The following is a 23,151-nucleotide window of genomic DNA, read 5'->3' on the forward strand; positions in this document are numbered from 1 at the left end:
CTCACAATGACCAAGGTCTTCAGCAGAACCATTTCAATAGTTTCATCTGCGTTTCCCTGGGAACGCTTTTTTTTTTTAATCAACAAGTACAATGCCTTCCTCTCTCTGCTTATGCGTTGAAGCTCTGATTGCTTTTCTTGCACGACTGCGCAATCTTCCAAACCGAACAAGTTAACAGATCGCATCCGTAGGTGTGAGAGCAGTATTCAAGCTATCGGATAGCGTCGGATGAGGCTTATAAGAAGCTTAAAGCTTTGGCAGACATGGTATATAACTGTATGTAACTGTCAGTCCAGATTGAAACCAGGATGAAAAGCATTTGTATGAATACATGTATGAAAAGCTTTTCTTTCTGAACAGTAGAAAATACACCCCAAAAATTCTCTTCAGTGCGATCATTTGCCAGTAGGTTATGTAAGAGAGAAAGTCTGGCGAATGGCATGCGTGTTATTGCCACTTGCTGGCAGTTTAGGCTTGTGACCTGCTGAGACACAGTCACTGTATAGCACGCTTACTCTGCCACTCAGTAGTCATTATGGGCTAATGGCCAATAGAGCGCTGTACTTCCATGCTTTGTCCTGGAAATGAGGGAGAACTAGGGAGGAGCGATCTGAGAAAAGGAAACTGACAGTTGGTTCAGTCACTTTTAATTAGATAATTAGCTCATTGTCTTTTTCTGGCATTTCTGGGGCTGAGGGAAATGCATTAACCCTGTGTTCTATGACCGAGCAAGGATTCATTCCCTCCAGATGACTCCTCTGCTCTCCGCTTGCGTTATTTCCTGGACAGATTGCACACTTGACCTGTTTTTTGGCCCACTATTGATTTTGAAGCATTACAGCAATATTAGGATGAGGTGGGAGACTTTTCTGAGTGAAGGCTCCAATAAGCTTGTTTTGTCCCCTCTTCCCACTTCTTGTGGCTTTGTTGACTTTGGGTTTCTCTGGTCGATAAAAATAAATTCCTTCGTGAGTGTCTCTGAAATATTGCCTTGTCACGCAGCATCCTCTTCAGACTTAGATAGGGGAATAGGACATTAATCAAATAAAGGCCATCTCATTTCAATCAGACCCTGCAATCCTGTGCATCGTGGATCCTGGCAGAGTGTGGACAGCTTTAACCTGTTACAAGTCAAACCCCGTGTACCACAGAGCCACCCTGTCAGTCCTGATGTCATTCGTTTGCCTGGTCATTCATTTCAGCTTTTTTTTTTTTTTTGCCTCTGTTCCAATGCTCCTTTTATGTGGCTGACACATAGCAAAAGCTCTCTGTCTGCATGTGCATTAGCTGGTCTTTAACATGAATTATTGATTGGACTTTACTGATCACCAAGTCCACAGCTCCTGGCCTCACAGCACTACGAGGCAAAGTGCTTATCTGAGCTCTCAAACGGCTGCAAAGGACTAGGTTGTAAAACTTTGCCATTATCTATACCTTTTGAAGAGAACATTTTTCATACCTTTTCAATGCAGGACAGATTTACAGTCTGACGTATTCGTAGGAAGCTTTTAGTAACATTTCATTTAACGCTTAACCGGACACTTGCCCTTTTTGTTTGATGCAGAGGGGCATACTGTACTGTAAGTACAGCTTGGAGTATCTCTCATTGTCTGTGCTTTCTTTGATATATGGTTTATAGATAAGAGATAAAACATTATTTATTATTCAAATGAAATTATGAAGGACAAAAAGTTGTTCTGCTTGAAAAAAAATTATCAGGTCGGAAACGATTTTAATACCGTATATGGCCAATCCTCTGGGAGACGAACGGCGAGGCCGTATGCTCCATAGTGATGTAAGAACTTATGACATCACCTCTGCAATCTGTTTGGACATGTGGATCATCCCGACATCCACTCATGTAGTTGAGTCACTGGGGACAAAAGATCAATTGCTAGATACAGTAGCATCACAAATGAGCCTAAAATAGGATGGATGAATTTATGCTGACAGAAGAAATATTGAGGACTCTAACAAGTTGGTTAACTCACAAATAATGTTGTCATAAACACATTAAGATACATGTTAATACCAGACAATGAGATAAAGTAAATGTGTATATCATGTTTAAATAATATAATGATACAAAGATGGCATATAATTTAATCTAAAAGGAAACAAATCAAATGATCAGAATTCTCTTAATGTCTTCAAGTCAAGGTAAAACAACTTGTGTGTTTAAAGAATGCTGAGATTTTTTATTTTTTTGAAAGCTATTCATAAAAAGTCACTAAAGTAAAAATGATTAACGACAGAAATGGAAACTGTAAGTAATACATACTGTACATCTGGAGATTTGTGACTTTCATCTAGCACTTTTTCTTCAAGTGACATTTCAGTCTTAAAGCGTGAATCATCCACATACACATTAAAGGTAGGATTTGAGTATAAGGGATTGCGGGCTCATGCGAACACAACCACTTAATTAAACCGACGGAGGCGAGCACAGTCACACCATGCCAACGCTCAAGGTTATCCTTTTATCTGACGTTTGAAAGCAGAGAAAAGTCTTGACGTGTTTGACAAGGCATAATGAGTTTTAAAAGCACTGTAGTGTATGAGGTACGGTGGGTCAACCGACGGGGCAAACAGTGAGTAAGTAAAGCAGGGAAGGTAGAAAATACACCATGAGGTGAGACAGCCAAGTCATTGTGGATAACGAAATAAAGAATTATGCCATCAGTACATTTCTATGGTATTGAATTATTCCGACTTATACAGACATTATAACTCATGATAGTCATCTCAGTAACTACCGTCAAACAAAATATGCAAACATCCATACGAACACATTATCCATTTCTATAGCAATTTAGTCTAATTAAGTCAAGACAATTGGGTTTGTATTGCAAATCCTCCTTAAAAGAATACTTTGGAGTGAAATATAGAGTCTGGCTGAGTTGTTTTTTCTCTTAAGGGACTATACTGCAACGCATAATACAACAACATTGTACGCAAGACCACATAAATTGCAAATACAAGACAGTGTGAGAGAAAATATATGCAAATGATGATGCAAAATAGATAATAAATACAGAAGAATATAAACACACAGGACAGCTTTGTAAGAAGACTGGCAGGACAACAGAGCAGTACTGAATGGAAGAAACTAGAGCAAACAATCGTTTGCAAACTGTTGACTCTGTACTATCTATCATGCTGCATGTGTAGAAAACATATGGAGAAAAGTGTAGCAGCAACACGAGTAGTAAAAAAAAGTCTTGTAGGAGCATAACGGCATTGTGTATGAAATTTAAAAAGCTCACCTCTGATCCTGACCAGGCTTAATATTCATTTATTCATATTCAGAAAGTGCTACGAATCTTTTAGTAACTACAAGGAAAAATATCAGGAATACCTTCAGCTGATACCTTCTGCAAAGTGCACATCTTGAAATAAGAGGAAATATAGGAAATAACATATACTGGAAAATGTTATAGTGGTACAATTAGTATCATTAAAAAAACATCTAATTCATTATTCAGATTTTTATTGAATAAACACTGATTCGATAAGGACCAGATTTTCGAGTTCCGTTACATCTCTTCGGTACACAGACCAAATGTGGCACTGAGATATTAATGAACTGTAGTTGTGTAAGAGCTCTGACACATGGGTGGGGCAAAAGACAGAAAAACAAAAAATCAGCACACAAGCCAAGTGATTCATTATGCTTCATCTAGCTGCTAATCTGCTCAGTACAAGTCATTATCTCTTTTGTCCGGAGCTGTGGCACAACCCGAGTAGAAGTGCGTGCCCTTTGCTGGTCTTGTTAAAGTCAAGGGATCTTATAGATTCAGCTGATCCATACTGTTTGTTCACTGTGTGACAGAAACCGTCCCTCCTGTGCACCATTTTAGCTCATTAGCATTTTAGGTGATGCATCTGTCATGACCCTAATCAAATATTCTGGAGTAAGGCTTATGACCATATTAACATTTTAGAGTCATTAAACTGCGGTAACCCAAATGACTGGTAGTGTGTGTGTGTGTGTGTGTGTGTGTGTGTGTGTGTGTGTGTGTGTGTGTGTGTGTGTGTGTGTGTGTGTGTGTGTGTGTGTGTGTGTGTTTCTCAGCTTGTTCAAAACAGTATCAGAACAAGACAGTACGTACACTCTGCTTTCTTGTGTAGGTGAATGTGTTATTTATCTGAGTGGAAAGCCAGGCTTGGTGTTGTTCCATAAAGCAATTTGTTTTTTTTTTTTATTTAATGACAATTACACACTGTATTTTTTTATTTATTTATATATATTTTTTAGATAAAATGTACCACTAATTAGGTCCAGTTCATTTTGAAATGTTGCATTTTCGTTCCATTAATGGATAATTGCATTTTTCTCAGAACACACTTCATGGTGTTCACAAACTTTGTTGCAATAAATTCAAGTTCCAAAAAAAAAAAAAAAAGAATTATCCAAAAATGACCTTCTATAGAACCCTCGATAATAATGATATCTAATATACCACTAATGCATTGATATGAGATCACCAGACATGAGCAACTATTTAAATGTCCTTTCTTGTAATCGACTGCTACATTTGTGGAGCAAGAACAAAAGTGACTCATGTGAGTCAGGACACTAGCTATCATGTTAATAGCATGGTATTAAAAATAAATATGAGTAGATTAGATGAGAGGAAACCAGAGCACTCCATGGACATAATGAGAACTAAGACAGACAGCATGGGAACACTTGGAAATGTAAATGGGAAGTAAATGTAGACTGGAGTTAACCTAAAAACACAGGCGTGAAGCCAACATGTGAGTCCATCATGCACTGTGGGTTTTATTGGAACACCAATGGGCTTTTCTTTATTATTAGTATTATTAGTATTATTATTATTATTATTATTTTAAACCTAACACCAGCTCTCAATATCTGCATGATGCCCTACAACCTCTCAGTGGGATACAGTGAGAGCTGTGAGAGAGTAGCACTGTCCCTCTTCTCTGGGAAAAGCACAAAGCGTCCAGTGATTTGGGGGCGAGGCGCTGCTAGGAGGAAGAGGAGGAGGAGGAGGAAGAGGAGAAGGGGGAGGAGGAGAATGTCACATAAACAACAGAACAATGAAACACGTTTGCGCCGGTGGTGCCGCAGAAGCACGTGAGCTCTTTCGGCCTGCGGGCCGATCTGTGGCGCCGAGTCGCGGCCAAGAGGCGACACGCTGTCGGCAGGGAGCGAGCAGCAGCACACACGCTGAGATGACGGTGACTCAGAAGAGCGTCAGTGCGCCGGCGATGAGCCACGACCGGAGCGCGCGCCTGGAGAGCTGCGCGCTCACACACGCGCACCTGTGCTCCTGTGTCTCACTATCTCAACCACTTCGTTATGATTTCCATACGGTTCACGATGCACGACCATACGCAGTCCTAATGACGTACTGAACATGTTCTAAAAAAAAAAAAAACTACTATTTTTATCAAGTGCTATTTTCTTCCGTACATATGTTACTATAGGACAAGTACTTCCTATATATAATATAAATTACTGTAGGTAATAAGATGCAAAAGTACGTTTACCAAACAGACTTATTCAGAGTGACTTGCATTTTTGTTTATACAACTAAGGGTTAAGGGCCTCGTTCAGGGGCACCCTGGTTGATTTAGGATTCGAATCCATGACCTACTGATCAGTAGTCCAACGCCTTAACCAGTGTACTACCACATCCCACAGTGCAAAACTAGTGTGCAACAGATATATTTGTGAATACGCTTTTACTCTGTTAGTTGTAGCAGGTTTTTGTTTTATATCACATTGACATACACTATAAAGCCAAACTTAAGTCGACACCTGACCATTACACCAAGGTGGAGCTTCTTCAAACATTTTTTCACAAGCACACACTTGTACAAAAGGTCTTTAATGGAAATGAGAGGCCCAAACATATTCTGCCATTACAATGACCCTGTACACAAAGCGTGCTCCATGAATTTTGCCAAGGTTGGAGTGGAAGAATTCAAGTGTCCTGCACAGAGCCCTGAACCCGACCCCACTGAACATCTTTGGGATGAACTGGAAGGCTGATTGTGTACCAAGCCTCTTCACCCACATCATTACCTGACCTCACTAATGCTCTTCTACCTGTGTGAGCAGTATAAATGACCACAGGGTTAGGGCACAATCTCCGAGAAAGCCTAGAGGAGGTTATTAAAACAACAAAGGCAGGCTAAACTTGGAAAAGGTGCATATAAATGTGATGATCAGGTGTCCACATACTTTTAGCCATATACTAGAACTAGGCTATTTGGTCTTCATGCAGTTCATCTCCATCTAAAATGTGCCACATGTCCAATCAAATGTAAATTGTGAATGGAATAAACAATTTATTTGCAGTAAAAAAAAATAAAATAAATAAAAACCACACTTCCTAGATTACATCATTTCCAGTCCTGGACCTGTAGAGCCCCCATTTTGCCTCCACTTCACATCAAGAACGATGTAAAGAAAATTGGGAACCTATGCCGTGGAGCAACAAAGAAAGATGTGTGTCCCAATGTAAGCAACACCTATAGAGCCCAGGGCACTCTTGTCACATTAGAACATTTGTTTTAGACATTCAGAGAAGTTCTTTCATTACATTCATGATCTGTTGCTTTCATGGAAGGTATGAAATGCTATTTGGTCCAATCAATATGTCCACGAGATGGAATATAAACACAATATGGGAAAAAACAATGTAATAGGACCATTTTTCTCATGGAGAAAAAAAAATCAATAGGAATTCCCTCCTACTAGGAATTCCTACAATAAAGAACTGATTATGAAGTAAAATAAGATTATGTGCTGCCTCTGTTTTCAGCCTCAAAAAAAGTCAGATAACTTCTTTTTCTATATTGCAGTTAATCACATTTTGGGAAATTACACATTACAGTAGTTATAAACTCGAATGCGTAGCATTAGAGCATCCATTTGTCTCACTTATCAGTGTTGGACACTGGAAACAGAAACGTCAGGAGATGTGTGTATATGTTGCACCAGTGACAGGAAGCGCCGCGGCTCGTTAATGGAAGCAATTAGTCTCCGCGAGGTGCGATTCGTGTAACAACTCTGCCCTCTGCTGGCGGAAAAGCGCTATTAACTGTCTGTAACTTATTTGCATGAAAGCTGATTTACGTTTTTCGTGTCGTGTAACGCTGTAATTACAGATTGCTTCAATTAAAATGCATTTTATTATTATTATTATTATTATTATTATTATTATTATTATTATTATTATTATTATTATTATTATAAACATAATGGAATGAGAGTGTGTGTGTGCCCTGTGATGGGTTGGCACTCCGTCCAGGGTGTATCCTGCCTTGATGCCCGATGACGCCTGAGATGACCCGAGGTAGTTCGGATAAGCGGTAGAAAATGAGTGAGTGAGTGAGTAAACATAATGGTGTGACCTGTTGCCTAAGGAAATGTAAATATTTACAGTATCTACAGTATATCCGTATATATATACAGCTGTGTATAAGGATGACGGATCTCTGGTCATTTAACAAAGAGATAAGTTCGTTTCTGTCAGTGAGCCACACCGATGTCATCAGATGTCTTTGTAGTCACTAAGTGTGAGTCAGATAGATGCAGCTTTCATTTCTCTTACAGCGTCTCCATTTTCTGAGAGATTTCATTCCCTGCAGCAACCAAAAAAAAAATGTTTACGCGCAACACGCGTTGACTGACAGCCGTGAGGGTCTAGTGCATGGGCGTGTCTGTGGATGTGACGTCATGTTGGACACACGTTTAATCTCTCTCTCTCTCTGTCTCTCTCTACCCCCCTCTCTCCCCCTTTCTCTCTCTATCTGTCTTTTTTTCTCCATCTGTCTGTCTCTGTGTGTGTGTCTCTCTCTCTATCTCTCTCCGTCTGTCTCTCTGTGTGTGTCTGTCTGTCTCTATCTCTCTCTCCCCTCTCTCTGTCTGTCTCTCTTTGTCTCTATCTCTCTCTATCTCTCTCTGTCTCTCTGACTCCCCCCCCTCTCTCTATCTCTTTCTGTCTCTCTGACTCCCCCCTCTCTGTCTCTCTCTCTCTCTCTCTCTCTCTCTCTCTCTCTCTCTCTCTCTCTCTCTCTCTCTCTCTCTCTCTATCTCTTTCTGTCTCTCTCCCTCTTTGTGTCTTTTTTTTTATTAAAAAAATAATAATATTGAAGAAGTTTAACTGTGAAACACAGAGATCTAAACACACATAGCCTCAAGTCACTACACTGTTGTGCCCGTTTAAAAGTGCTGTGGGGCATTTAAGTCCTCTATTGAGTTGTGTCTATTGTGTACTTGTCCCGCCTACATTAAGTCTGTGTAAAGCGTTGCCAGATTGGGACACATACAACCTGTGTTGGCATAAAAGTTTAAATAGTTATGATGTGCAATACAGTCTGGTGTTTTTGTTTGTTTGATTGTTTTAAGTGACATATAACATCATGAATTGTAGCACGTATTAGTGGACAGGAAATAAAGAATTGTGGAAAAAGACATTTGTGGGCAAAAAACGGACGATCTGGCAACCTTTTTTTTTTGGGACCCCTGTAGAGTTAAGTCCAACTTTTCCTCAAACTTGGGAAGTCGCTCGGACTGTCCTTTTTTTGTCCTTCGGCTTTGGAAAGGCTGAATTCAGTCAGACCCTAGTAAGGTTTTTTTTGGTAATTGTTTGTGTTGCTCTTTAATGACCAGGACGCACAATGGGTGTTAAACCTCATCTGAGCAGTTTGTGGCTCGCGCTGCTGTTTTTGGGAAGCGTGTGTTTAAGTGTCCAGTACAACTCGCACAGGCTCAGAAACAAGTGGGTATCAACTCCAACACACTGAACATATGATGCTTTAAAAGCTTGTTTCATGCCAGGATGCTGAACTTTATCTACATGTATTTAATGCCGAAGACATTAACACGATCATTTGTGCGTAAAAGAAAAACGTGTTTGCTTAATACAGGATAAGTGTTTGTTTTAAATGACAGGATAAGTGAGTTTTACAGTGTTTAGACGTTTTAACAAGAACGCAACAAAACGTTATAGTCTTGGTTGAAATCTTAACTATGAGACCAGATGTTCCAGATGTGTTTGCGCACTTAAACGTCACACTGTGATTAGATACAATCATTGCGTAATTTGTCTCGTTTTCTCTGATTTCAGTCTACATAATAGTGTCGCTGTGTATGAATTTCATCCTGAATCATGTCTTGGATGATTATAAATCGCCACTGTTTTATGATTTGTCAGAAACTGGTGCGCGTTTATCGTGCAGAGGAACGTGAGCTGCGCAGTGCGCGCGGATTTTCCCGCAGCGGTTGAAGCTGAAGCTGCGCCCTGCCCTGCAAACCAGCCAGACTGCGAACCATCAGTGATGTGAGTACCACCGAGATGGGCGGGGCACTGGGCGTGGCCTGATTCTTATGAACAGCTACGAGTGACGCTAATACTACAGGGAGAGGGTGTGGCTTAGGAGATGAAGCCAAAGACCGCACCACCAACCAAAAAGGGAGCTGTACATCCGTGCTAGTAGTGTTTATACTATGGTGATTCAGAAAGCTATTTAGTAACAGTGTGTGCGTGTGTTTTTCTGGATTTGATGGAGTGTAAAATTATTAGACATTCTTTTGCATCTTAATTACATTTATTTTAATTATACAGGGATGTGGAAGCCTAGTGGTCAAAGTGTCCAAATCAAATCAAATCAAATCCAATTTTATTTGTCACATACACATACATACAGGTTACGACATGCAGTGAAATGTTTTTGTTTTGTTTTTTGTTTGCATCCGTCCGGTATTTAAGAATAAAAGGAATGCAATTAGGGATAAAAAATAAAACCAAAACCAAAAGGAGATAGATAAATAAAAAGTATAAACTATATAAAAACGTTAGAAAATATGAAAATATATGTGAAAAAAGAATGTACATACATATACATAAATATACATAAATGCGTATGGTTTTTAATGATTGTCCTTAAAGTGTCCATGAGCAGTATGGTGTGTATACAGTGTATAAAGCATTATGCAAGTCCAGAGTTAAAGTGTCATAGAGCAAAAAAGGAGAATAACAGTGGTGATGGAGATGGAGAGGTCCAGTACTAGATCCTGGGTGTTTACTGGTTTAAACTCTGAATGGCCTGTGGGAAGAAGCTTCTCTTCATTCTCTGTGTTTGATTTCAAGTAGCGGAAGCATTTCCCTGAAAGCAAAACAAAGAAAACAGTCCATTGTTGGGATGGCTGAGATCCTTTACAATCTTCCTGGCCCTGGTCCGGCACCGCGTGCTGTAGATGTCCTGCAGGTCATCCTGCAGGTGTTGGACTACTGATTGCAAGGTCATGAGTTCAAATCCCAGGTCCACTGCCCTCTCCCTCTCCCCGAGCAAGGCCCTTAACCCTCAGTTACTCAGTTGCTCACTCTGAATAAGGGTGTCTGCTAAAAGCCAGAAATGTAAATGTACATCACTGTTCTCAACTCGAAGACAGCTTGAAGGTACCAGAGAAGAGATGTCAGTCTTCAGAGCACAGAACTGCACCCATTTCACCCACATCAACTCAGCTAATTATTATCTGATAACAGTCTTCCTTCATTAATTCTGTTGTGTTATATTCTACAAAAGAAAAAACACACATCCGTATAGGGTCGTGGGCTTAAATCTGAATTGCTGTCTACATGTTTTGTATCATTAAAAATGTTCACACTAATCTTTATTTCAAGCCTCCGTGAAGGCCTCGCTTTTACAATTCACAGAATTGTAATTTAAAGGCCAATCAATCAGCTGTACTTTTTATATTATGAATTGGCAGATATAATATGTAAATATTGACAGCAGTGACTAGCAGAAAAGACTAGCAGAAAAGTTATACTGGTTTCTAGTGCTTTGAAGCAATCGCTATAATCAGTATTTGTGACACACCCTAGCTGTGTTTATCTCTGTTTCTACGAGAAATCCTGCTAAAAAGCAAAGCATATTTGAGCCGGCTCAGTTCTTATCCACAGTTATATATCTGAATAAACTCAGTGTATGTACTCAAATTCTGTAGACCTTTATTTGTATGCTGCCTTCTCAAGGTGAGTCTTAGATTTACTGGAGGCAACCATCTGCAAGCTGCAAGCATCCTCAGTGACAACATACTGTACGTGGTCGATCCATGATTTAAAAAACGCACATTTTTTGTTTCAGCATTTTGTTAATTGCTTAAGATTGCTGACTATTCATGTACTGATTAAGGTCCTTGATGATTTTCATTCTTATATAACTTCCAATTACACAACTCACTATTCAGCTATTGCGCTGAAGCATAGCACAGTGAGCACAAAGACTGTCCCAAATGATTTTCTGGTGCATGCTTGAGGTCTTATCGTTAGTGTGTACATTGTTGATGTCACCAAAGTGCAGTCTTAAAAGATGACAGCAGATATTACGATGACATTTGGGACAGGGTCTAATGTAGAAGGAGCAGCCATCGAGTGCACAAATCTCTGCGGCAGGAGTTTTCAATCTTGTCCTCAAAGGGCCAGTGTGGCTACAGCTACTTCCATTCTAATCCATAATCAGGCAAGAGTCACTTCTGTTTTTCCTTTATTTAATCAGTTCATTTTGGACTCAATCAACTAACAAGTGCCTGGAATGAATATTTGGCTGGAATGAAAGCCTGAAGGCACAATGGCCTTTTGTGGATATGACAGAAGACTCCTGTTCCATGGGGACTGGTCACATGATCTTAACATGGCAGCCATCATGGCAATGTGACCCATGTTATCTGTATTCACACCCTCCGGTGTCACCCAGAGGAGGATGGTCTCCTTTTGGAATTTGGTGTGTCTCAAAATTTCTTCCTCATATCGTCTCAGGGAGTTTTTCTTTGCGACTGTCGCCTCTGGCTTGCTCATTGTTCATAAATATACAATTTTTAAACTTAAATCATTATTATTCTGCATTTTTATCCTTCTGTAAAGCTACTGTCTGACAATGTCCAACGTTAAAAGCGTTCTACAAATAAAACCGTTTAAAGCAAATTTGTCTTCAACTCTAGGGTTGTTAGTGTGAACAGTTTGAGTCTAAACATTTTTGCAAAATATCCTTTTTAAATATCCTTTTTTTTTCACAATTTACTAAATATTCAACCAATCGGTTGCTTAGGTTTTGACATCTTTTATGGTATTTAAAAGTTCATTGAAAAATCATGCTAACACGCATCGTGTTATTTTTGACTGACGGTGTGTGTTGTGTAAGAATTGTTAAGATTCATTGGTGTAACACAACCGTGAATAAACACAACACAACAACAAAGGTTCATGCAGGTCTGACCTCATGTTCCAAAACTTATTTCATATTGAGGTTTCTTCCAACGCTCCTTCTAGACATGTTACTTAGTGAACAAGTTACCATGAAAAGAATACGGCTTGTGATCTGGGAGATTTTTGTGGGGACACACGTTATTTTCATCCATAATTGCGCTCACAGATGTGAAAACTGACCCAGTCCCATCCTCATCACAGGAAATGATGCTACTGCCTACTTTCATTTTGTATTACTGATGGGAATCCAGTGTCTCACTGGTGTTAATTGTGTTACTCTTCAGTTAATCATGTGCATAGAGAACCAGGTGTGTTTATGCAGATTTATGCAGAAGAATGTTTGAAATATTTACTAAACACACGTATTAATGGTTCTAGCAGTCTAAGGTGGGTGTACTTGGAATCTTTTTGGAAAGGGAGTCAGAGTTGTCTCAGAAGTACAAATCAAAGTACATTATTACAGAGCTAGAGGGATTGTGTTTTTATTTGTGCCTGTGTGTGTTCAGTCACTTGGTCCAAGGGAACTGGTTTGTTTTTAGACTTGCCATGGAGTATTTTTATTTAACAGTTTTAAGAGGTTATATTTTAAAAAGTTAGCTTGATTGTGCCTGGAAGAACTCTCTAATTTTATATATTTCTTCCAGGAACAACACTTACTGCAAAATTGTACAACTACTCATTCTTACAATTGTTTAATCAGCCAATTGTGTGGCAGCAATGTGATGCATAAAATCACACAGATACGGCCAAGCGGCTTCAGGAAATTTCAGGTTCATATCAATCATCAGAATGGGGAAAATGGTCTTAGTTACAGTACAGACCAAAAGTTTGGACACACCTTCTCATTCAAAGAGTTTCCTTTATTTTCATGACTATGAAAATTGTAGATTCACACTGAAGGCATCAAAACTATGAATTAACACATGTGGAATTATACAGTATACGTACATAACAAAAAAGTGTGAAACGACTGAAAATATGTCATATTCTAGGTTCTTCAAAGTAGCCAGCTTTTGCTTTGATTACTGCTTTGCACACTCTTGGCATTCTCTTGATGAGCTTCAAGAGGTAGTCACCTGAAATGGTCTTCCAACAGTCTTGAAGGAGTTCCCAGAGATGCTTAGCACTTGTTGGCCCTTTTGCCTTCACTCCGCGGTCCAGCTCACCCCAAACCATCTCGTTTGGGTTCAGGTCCGGTGACTGCGGAGGCCAGGTCATCTGGCGCAGCACCCCATCACATCACTCCTGGAGGTGTGTTTGGGGTCAGTGTCCTGTTGAAAAGGTGGTGTGTCCAAACTTTTGGTCTGTACTGTATGTTGACCATTACATTGTTGTTGGTGCCAGATTGGCTGGTTTGAAACTTTTAGAAACTGCTTCTCTCCACACAGAATGGTGTGAGAAACAAAAAAAAACATAAAGTTGCAGAACAACAATTCTGTTGGTGGAAAATTTGTTGATGAAAGAGGTCAGAGGAAAATGTCCGGACTGGTTTGAGACAACACAAAGTCATTCAAATAATCATGTTTTACTGTCCACATCTCAGTATGCACAACATCATTAAAGCTTGAGGTAGAACGGCTACAACAGTAGAAGACCACACAGATTACACTCCTATCAGCCAAGAACACAGGAATTTGAGGCTAACACTGGCCACAGACTCATTAAAACAAGACAGCTGAAGATTAGGAAAAAAATGGTCTGGTCTTTTAACCACTTAAAATGTGCAATGTGTCTTTCATTAACAGATTAAACGTTGTAAGCTTTGGCAATCCGTTTTATTTTCCAGGTATCGCACCCATTTCCAACCCATTTACAGAATTTCCTATAAGACAGTTACTGAACTGGAATGGAGGTGTTGTCCAGGATATCAAGGTCCAGACTGCAAAGAACTAAAAGGCATCCCAAATCGACAGATGCTAGTAAAACCTCAACCAATGCCACATCATCAGCCATATACTGGATACACACAAAACTCACAAAGTAAGATAGTCAAGAAATTTGTCTTCTCTATTGGTTACAGATTTGATAGTAAATATTAATTCTGTTTATTAGATCTAAGATTTGAAAACCAAATGTATCTGACATTTAGATTATTATACATACATACAAAAGGTATATTCCTATAGTATAAGTAGGTTCTATTTGCAATCCATCTTTTCTCTTGTGATAGGGCCAGAGAGACAGGAGGCAGAGCAGTACAACACCTACCAAGAGGTGGAGAAAACACGTCAACTAGAAGAAGAAGTGAATCGCCTTTCTCAGACAGTTCTGGACCTCCAGGCAGCCATGACTAGCATGACAGCGAACCTACGCACCGATTTACAGGAGGACACCAGCAAAATGCTCGTCAGTCTCCTCAGCAACATGCATGTGCAAGACAGTGCAAAAACAGGAGGCATAGAGGAAAGCGAGGTGCATCTGGATGGGCACCAGGCCACAAGAGGAGTAGAGGAGAGGGGCATGGAAAAAGTGCTGGCCAGGCTTAATGATGTGACAGATGCTCTGAAAAGCAAGGATGGGGTAATCGAGGAGCTGCGGGAGGCTGTGATTGGAAACAGTGGCCAGATCCGAATCCTAATGGATGCTTCTCAGGGACCAACGGTTACTGCTATTGCCTCCTCAGACATAGACATCCTTCAATCCTACATTGATACTAAGTTTGAGAAATTAAAGAAAGAGCTGGTTTTGGATATGAAGGATGAGATAACAAAGCTGAAGAGTGCATGTGATGATAAGATATTGTCTTGTCAGAAGACCTGTACAGAAGGATGGAAGGGAAGTTTTGACAACCTGACAAATCTGCTGGACAGTCAAGAGGCCGAGCTCAGGAAAGAGATACGCGAGGTACGTCTGGATATGGCTATGTCCGATGGACTTGTGCGTACTCACAGGCAAACAGCTCCATTTAAAGAGGATGACGGTGATTTACGAAATACGATTCAGCTCCTGATAGATGCTCAGAAAGTCTTAAACGCCCGTGTGGACAATGAACTGAGTCATCTGTCCATGCTACAGCTGGAAGATGTGTTTGGCCCTCGAATGGAGGAGCTTGAAGACAAGATGAATGTGACGGAGAGAAACGCAGAAACCTATTGCTTCTACGTGGATGAGAAGCTAACCAAGGCTCTGAACGAAGAGACAGCAAAGATCCAAGAGCTCTTGGACATCAGACTGAATTCTATGGAGGACCAGTTTACAAAAATGCTGATCGAGATGAGTAACACCTCCTTCCCAGGGATGTTCAGCGAGTCTGTTGATGCCCTGCAAACTCAGGTTAATTCATTCAAGTATGTGTTTCAGGGATTGGAGGATAAATTGAATGCCATTGAGCAGATCTGCACCACCGGCTGCAACACAGGGCCCTCCACGAACCCTCAACACCCAGCTGGCCTGGAGAGTATTAAGACGGATCTCCGTCACTGTAGAAATCAACTGGATGTCCTGAGCACTAGTGTTAAAAACAATGCGGCAAAGCTTGTAGAATTAGACAGGGCAGTTGACCAGGTGAAGCTGGACAATCAGCTGAACAGTGTTAGCACGCAGGATGTGCACAACAAGCTGAAGCCCCTGACTGATAATGTAAATGGTCTGACTGGGGCTGTGACAGGATTAGGAGATGTCATGAGCAGATATAGCCAGGATATTCAGACCCTGAACTCTAGTTGCTGCCAAGAAGTGCAGGTAGTACCGATTCAGCCACCGAAAATGGTACCACCTCCGTCCTATGAGGCAAGCAAACCAATCCACAATCAGTTGGAGGAGCTCAGCAGCAGACTAGATGGACTGAAATCCCAGGTGACTGCAGAGCTGACCCTTTGTAAGGAGAAGGCAGCGGGTGCGGCTGAAGGGATCTCCGCAGTAGGCAGCCGGATTACTACACTAGAAGAACTGTGTCGGAAGGGAAATGATGAAAGAAATCAAGTTCAGGCTGTGAACAAGGAGCTGGAAAGAAACGTGGCTCAGATGAACTCCACACTACAAATACACTCACGGGGGATCAGTAACCTCCAGATCACTCTGCACAATGTTCAGACACAGCTTACGAACATTAAGAACCATTCCACGAAACAGCAGGGTAAGTAAAGCAAAAACAGTAAACAATTTGTGATACCATCCTATTAATGGTATCATTTTTATTTGGGCAGAAAGAAAATAATACAGGGTCAGATACAGATCGTATATTAAATAGATCAAGATTTACTACTATTTCTTCCTCCACCAGGCTTAATGTGTTGTACTGATGTAAATATGTATTATATTCTACTTGTACCATGTCTCAAAACCACTGGATTTACAGGACAAAAAGGAAAAAGCCCCTAAATGGAAATTGGATTGCTTCCACGCTTAGGAATTATGATTCACTTTTCAGTTGTTGGGATTTAAGTGTATCTTTATGACTCATTTATCTATCCACAGTCCTGTTCTTCTAATTTTTTGGAGGGTTTTTGAGAAACAGCCTGAAGTTAATTCTAGAGGTAAAGAGTGTTAAATTATCCACAGCGCGAGCACAAAAGCCAACAATTCCCCAAAGCTGCCGAAAGGCAACGGGCCTCCCTACATATAGCAAAAAATGAGAGTTATGAGCATTGGCATGGAGCCAGATACAATCATGGCTTTCTCATAAACAAGTGATACTAATCGTGATGTGATGTTGCTATGCCAACCATGTTATGTTTTGGATAGTTGTCGAAAAGATTTAGCTTTATGTAATGTTTAAAGAAACCTGCATTGCTCCAGGATTGGACATGTTCATTAAACCTATAAGTCATAGTGTAGGTTTAACAAAATTTTTCCTATGTCACTGTTGCAAAACTAATCTCTGCAGGTTGACGAATGGCTGCCTCTCCAACTCCTCTCCCTTCTCCTGCTTTTCTGAGCTTTGTGAGCTCATGAGTTGTGCGGTCCATCACACTGTCCTTTTGCTGGTCGTTCCCTAGTTTTCCCTGTGCAGAATGAGGAAATGAGTAGGAAGTTCAGTATGTGTATGTTTGTGTGGGTCTGGTCTTCATTACCCAGCAGAGACTGGGCCTCTGGATGTACGGTGTTGTAAACCAGACTCACTACCCCACCCCGGTGCAGATGTTGGGCTATGAGCCGTCCGTGATGTAACGCCTGCACGCTGATTCCTGGGAGCCTCCCTGTACAGTCTGATGTCATCATTTCAGGGTGGATATAAAGTACTCTTAATTCCCAAGCAAGCATGAAGTTTGTGTTCGGCAGAAGTCCGATTTATTCCAAGACACATGATCATATAAGGCATATAGACATATTGATATATTCTAATGAATTTAGAATAGTTTGGTTTAGTTGTACATCCTAAAATACATACGAACTAATAGGCTAATTTAAACCACAACAACCCTGCGGAGGCAGTTACTGATGAGGCTGGAAATGTATTGCGCAGTGCCTTTGTGTGTCACGACTTGTTTGTTAGGTTCCGTGGGATCCAGTACTAATGCATATACTGCTAATCTTCACCAGATGCCTTGTGAACCTCTATGGCACGCTAAAAACCAAACCAAAACAAAACAAAACAAAAAGAATAGTCCTCCTATAGACTTCCTATTGAACCCTGTGTTCAGTTAAGAATACATTATCGGTTCGTTTTATAGAACTAAATCCGGCTACATACCTAAATAACATTCATTCATTCATTTTCTACCGCTTATCCGAACAACTCGGGTCACGGGGAGCCTGTGCCTATCTCAGGCGTCATCAGGCATCAAGTGCCAACCCATCGCAGGGCACACACACACTCTCATTCACTCACACACTCACACACTACGGACAATTTTCCATAGATGCCAATCAAACCTACCATGCATGTCTTTGGACTGGGGGAGGAAACCGGAGTACCCGGAGGAAACCCCCGAGGCACGGGGAGAACATGCAAACTCCACACACAAGGCGGAGGCGGGAATCGAACCCCCGACCCTGGAGGTGTGAGGCAAACGTGCTAACCCTAAATAACATACATTTCTATAATATTAACTATAACTACTAAATATTAATATTAAGTATGTATATTACTGTATTGTACATACAATACAGTGAGCTTTATTTTGAGTCACCAGCAATGTGACCATTTTTTTTCCTTAGGAATTCAATCACCTGTATTTCAGAAATTAACATTCATACCTTTTTGCAGTGTAATTAAAACATCACACGTGCACTAAAAAAGAGTTAGTTATTAGCCTACGAAATATTTTTTGTGGCATTTTTTCCCTAACAGACTGGGAAAGAGCACACTCAAACCATTTTGTAGTTCTAAACAGGCCCAAAAAGGTGGGAAAAAAATGAAGTATCATAGCCAACAAGACAACTGGGCTCGCTTTTTCAGAGTCTTAAACATTACTCATTGCTTCTGGCAAGCAGTCTGGGGCAGAGGTGCGCCGTTGTGCAATTCTGGATCCGGTTCATACAGTTATTCTTTCAGTGACACAATATGCTGGGAAGTATGTGGATCGCTTTCTTAAATCCAATCCTCTTAACTGATTTCTAAATTGTTTATAGCGAAATGTCTCTTTCACGAATTAATAACTCTCACCACAATAGAAGATTCTGACCTTCGGTCGGTGTAGCAGACTAATAGGCTCACAGCTCATACAAGAAACAACTACTTGAGGGAATTCTGGAATAGATTCTGGACCTTGAAAATAATCCCCACAGTTGTCTATGCTGCTGTATATTTCAGCTTATCTACACTTATCCTCTTTCCTGTCCTGCTATTCCGGCTGATTGATATCTTGCGAGTATAAAATGCCAAAGTATCTCTCACACTTTCCCACTATCGGTGCATTCTGTGATGACCTGAGAGACTTTAGGACGGGTGACTATTTTTAGTATCACTATAACAGATACTTCGGTGGAGAAATCAGTAAGTGCTGGGTCAGAGTTCTGTGTCAGGGTCCACAGACCCATCTGGATGTTTTCTTATTGGATCAGTTCAAGAGTGAGATTACTTCACTGGGGTCTGGACATTAGGGCAAGGTGCAGAACTGTGGTCGTTAATAACTGTGTGTGTGTGTGTGTGTGTGTGTGTGTGTGTGTGTGTGTGTGTGTGAGATCACTTCCTTCCTTCCGTTTTTGCCATCCAAACTAATGGCTAAAATGGGAGCCAGCATTTTCCGATAATTTCAATTATCCCATTTCAACCCGGTCTTCCCATTTTGGTCATTTATAAACATAGCCTCCCTAGACCAAGTGGTTGTGTGATCAAACCCGAACTCATCCTCCATACACAAGCACCACATCTAAGTCAACACCACCGTATATAGCATACTTTTACACCAGCGGTCACCAACTCTGTTCCCGAAGACTTTTCTATAGAATTAGTTTTATAATTCAATACAGCTGATCATGTGTCGGATGAGGGAGGGAGTCAGACAGGAAGGGAGTTTTGCAGAACCAGGAGTCATTTTGGCTTGATAATATCTTAGTGAGTCACTGTTGGTTTAAGATGCCACATCTGTGTGTAGTATTCTGAGCCATTGCACAAAGTAGCTTGTGATTTCCTCTGCAGTTCCAAAGAGATCCCCCATGGGAAACACTTAGATAGCAATTATCTCATGGGAAATGGGCTTTACGTGTGTGTTTCTGAGATACCTGGTGTTACGAACAGTGATGACGCAGGAAATAGGTTGGGTGCTCATGGGATTCGGTCCTTTGTTGTACACGTGCCGGGTGTAAGCAGGAAGAAAAAATGCAATTACAGTGTTGACTAAACCCTTGTGTGATGGACAACACATGCTAGGTTGAGGAAGCATCACAGTGTGAGGCTGCTGACGGTAGTTAAACATCTAGCCACTAATGGAACTTGTTTTTTGCCCATTAGGCCAAATCCTCGAGCAAAGCATTTTTTCCCTTTATAATGGACATAATATGAAGTTATTACAGTACAGGTCACCCAGAGAATTTTAATGTTGGGCTAAATAACTAATTAAGGTTTATAAAAATGCTTGTGTATACTCCAAATATCTGTATTCTGACTGGAACCCAGTTTGGATGTGACCGAAACTTGAAATATTTTTAACTGTGTCCCCGAACATGTTTGAAAAGCAGTGTCAGCATGGTGTGTGAATTCTAGCCCTAACAGTTCCTCAACCTCAGCTAAAACACTCCAGTGCAATCATTTTAATCCTAATCTTCACCAAAAAAAAATACAAACTTGTGGCCTAATTTCTGACACCACAAGCTTGACCAGGCAGTTAAGCAGAACCAAGGAAAGTGGTAGATGTATTGCACTGCATTGTGCTACACTGTTATCTGTAGACTTTGTTTTTTCAACAAGCTTCATATACTGTATGTGATTGCTTGCTCCTGGGCACGTGAAAGTAAAAACCTTCCACTCACATGACTTTTTTGTTGCATCCTGTGGGATCCCAATCACCTCTAGTCTTAACCAGATGTTCAGTAAACCTTTCTGGCAAGCATTCTTTAAAAAAAAAAAAAGAAAGAAAGAAAGGAAGAAGAGAGAAAAAGAGAGAGAGAGAATAAAAGACGGAAAGTAACAGTGCACCTCTTGCTGCCATCTGTATTTGTATCCTTTTGTACGTTATCTGTTCAAATCGAACATCACATCCATATTGTGTTACGTCCCTAATGCATATCTTTATGAGATAATGCGTTCATCTAGTCTACTCTATTCATATTTTTAATTTGTGATGGCTGATTTTTCAATTTGGATTTGATATATTCTTTGCCTGAGTGTTTTATCTGCCAGGTTTTTACCCCCACAAGATGAGCCATGTCTGTCATCCCTCTCCCTCTCCCTCTCTCTCTCACTCTCTCTCTCTGTCAGGAGTGCCAGTGAAGCAGGAGCAACCCGTTGCTTTCCCACCGAGGAGATATATTCCAGAGATCCACATTCCTCTGCGGATACCCCACAGGACAGTGCCTGCTACATCCCGTCCGTTTGTACGCCAGCCCTATGCCCCTCTTCAGCCTCAACCCTCAAGTCCACGCCAACAGCCCAATCAAGTCATTATGACTGGTGTGGCTGGACCGCCTGGATACATGCAGAGAGTCCCCTCTCGACGGGAGCGTGGATCCCAAGACATAGTCAAACCCGTCAATGGATTTGCAGGTGCACCAGGTCAGAGATCATACAAGTTCTTGCAGTTCACTTCTACTATGTTTTACAATAAACCTAAAAAACCAATGCTTACATCTTTGTCTTGCATCTTCACAGCAAGCTATCCTCCTGTAAATCCCGTGGCATATAAACCCTACCCGGTCCCAGGTACAAAGCTTTTCTCTGTAGGTAAAATATACTTTCTTTGATCAATCTTTCTTTGTAATCAGTATGATTTTTTTTTTGTCTTTTATATTTTCCATTAGCTTCCCAAGTGCTCTGGAATCCTGCACAAAGGCTTGTTGCATCACCAGGTAAATTAGAAATGGATTACTGTGTGCATATCTGTTATTATTTTCCTCCACATACATAGATGGAGCGTATTTAGATCTAAGCACCACCACTTTTCTTTCTCTTTCGCAGTGTCGTATGACAGAACGGCAGTAGACACCTTTTCCTTCTCAGCTGGTCTCACACATCAGGAGCATTTAGGAGACTTTGGAATCATCCGTTTTAATAAAGTGCTAGTTAATGACGGAGGGCACTACAATCCCAAAACAGGTATATTTTAAATGAAATAAAGAAATAAATAAAAATGTGTGGATCTACTTCATACTTTAAAATCTCTAACTATAGCTGAAATATATAATCCACATTTGAACCACTTTGTAAAGATTACAATTATTACTTACTTACTTACTTATTACAAAACAGCCCGTCCTAGTAGGCAGCACAGTAATCTCTCCTTGCTTACTCTGCAGGAATCTTCACGGTGCCTGCGAACGGTCGTTATCTTATCTCGGCCGTGCTGACGGCACCACGGCACGAGCGGCTCGAGGCTGTGCTCTCTGTGTCTGAGCGCAGCGTGCAGAAGCTAGACTCAGCAGGTTATGGAGGACACGACAGACAGCACGCATCAAGGCCTTGTCAGTGTGGTAGTTCTGTCTCGTTCAGCCTCGTCCTCTCGCTGCGCGCAGGCGATCGAGTCGCGCTAGTGCGTACGGCCGGCAGACTGGCCCTCTCCGAGGCCAAAGAGATCCTCTCCACCTTCAGCGGGGTCTTCCTCTACTCCACTCAGGTTCACAGATAACATCTAGCAAATAGGAAAAGGAACGAATAAACTGCAGACGACTGTCTGGCTGTGCGGCTCTCCACATTTACATGGCAGCCCGTGGCGAGCCAGACGACACTGCAACGAAATCACTGCTTGGCTTTGGCTCGACTACAGAAAAACAAAGTGCCACACATTGCATCGGTTGCACCATGGGAAGCAGTGCACTGAGCTTTTTAGACATACTCCAAATATTTGCATCATATAATGTATTTACTTGCACCGCAATTCTTAATATTAAAAGGTGGTCTATGCTGAGTGACTTTAATCAACAATCCGGACTGTATAGAATCATTTAATTAAAAATTCCTAGCAGTATTATAAATGTCTCGTCTCTATTTTGCTATAACGTAAGGAATAAAACAGTTGTGCCGTTAATAGGACAACAATAAAGGCCTGGATGATGTGATGCTGTTACCTCTCTGAAGATAACACATCCTAAAGGTTTTTATTCTTCTTATTCCACAGGAATTAACCAAAGATTGCAAGTTTTATTTATTAACATGCACATCGTGCATTCAACCATCTCTAGTTACTGTTAATGTTGTACAATGTCCGCTGAACATAATGAATATTCTCTCCTGAATATAATTAATGCAGCTTGTGATGTTGCCATGAAACCACAAAGATGTTGACGCCTCACCTTCCCGGAAATGTTAAATAAACCTTCGAAAACACGAATAGATCACCGGTTCCATGTTGTTTTTATTTCATCC

The 23,151-nt window shown here is 40.8% G+C and overlaps 1 protein-coding gene across 1 annotated transcript; it reads left to right on the top strand.

Moving 5' to 3' along the window:
* Window positions 1-8,515: 8,515 nt before the first annotated feature.
* Window positions 8,516-23,120, top strand: emilin2a (elastin microfibril interfacer 2a). The gene is made up of 9 exons (XM_027169129.2): window positions 8,516-8,762; window positions 9,198-9,323; window positions 14,038-14,231; window positions 14,422-16,326; window positions 21,052-21,345; window positions 21,442-21,492; window positions 21,591-21,638; window positions 21,748-21,885; window positions 22,086-23,120. Exons 1-9 carry the CDS (start codon window positions 8,662-8,664, stop codon window positions 22,412-22,414), a joined length of 3,186 nt encoding a protein of 1,061 aa, XP_027024930.2. The 5' UTR covers window positions 8,516-8,661; the 3' UTR covers window positions 22,415-23,120.
* The last annotated feature ends 31 nt before the right edge of the window (window positions 23,121-23,151 follow it).

This window comes from Tachysurus fulvidraco, chromosome 1 (assembly GCF_022655615.1).
Source record: "Tachysurus fulvidraco isolate hzauxx_2018 chromosome 1, HZAU_PFXX_2.0, whole genome shotgun sequence".
NCBI lineage: Eukaryota > Metazoa > Chordata > Actinopteri > Siluriformes > Bagridae > Tachysurus > Tachysurus fulvidraco.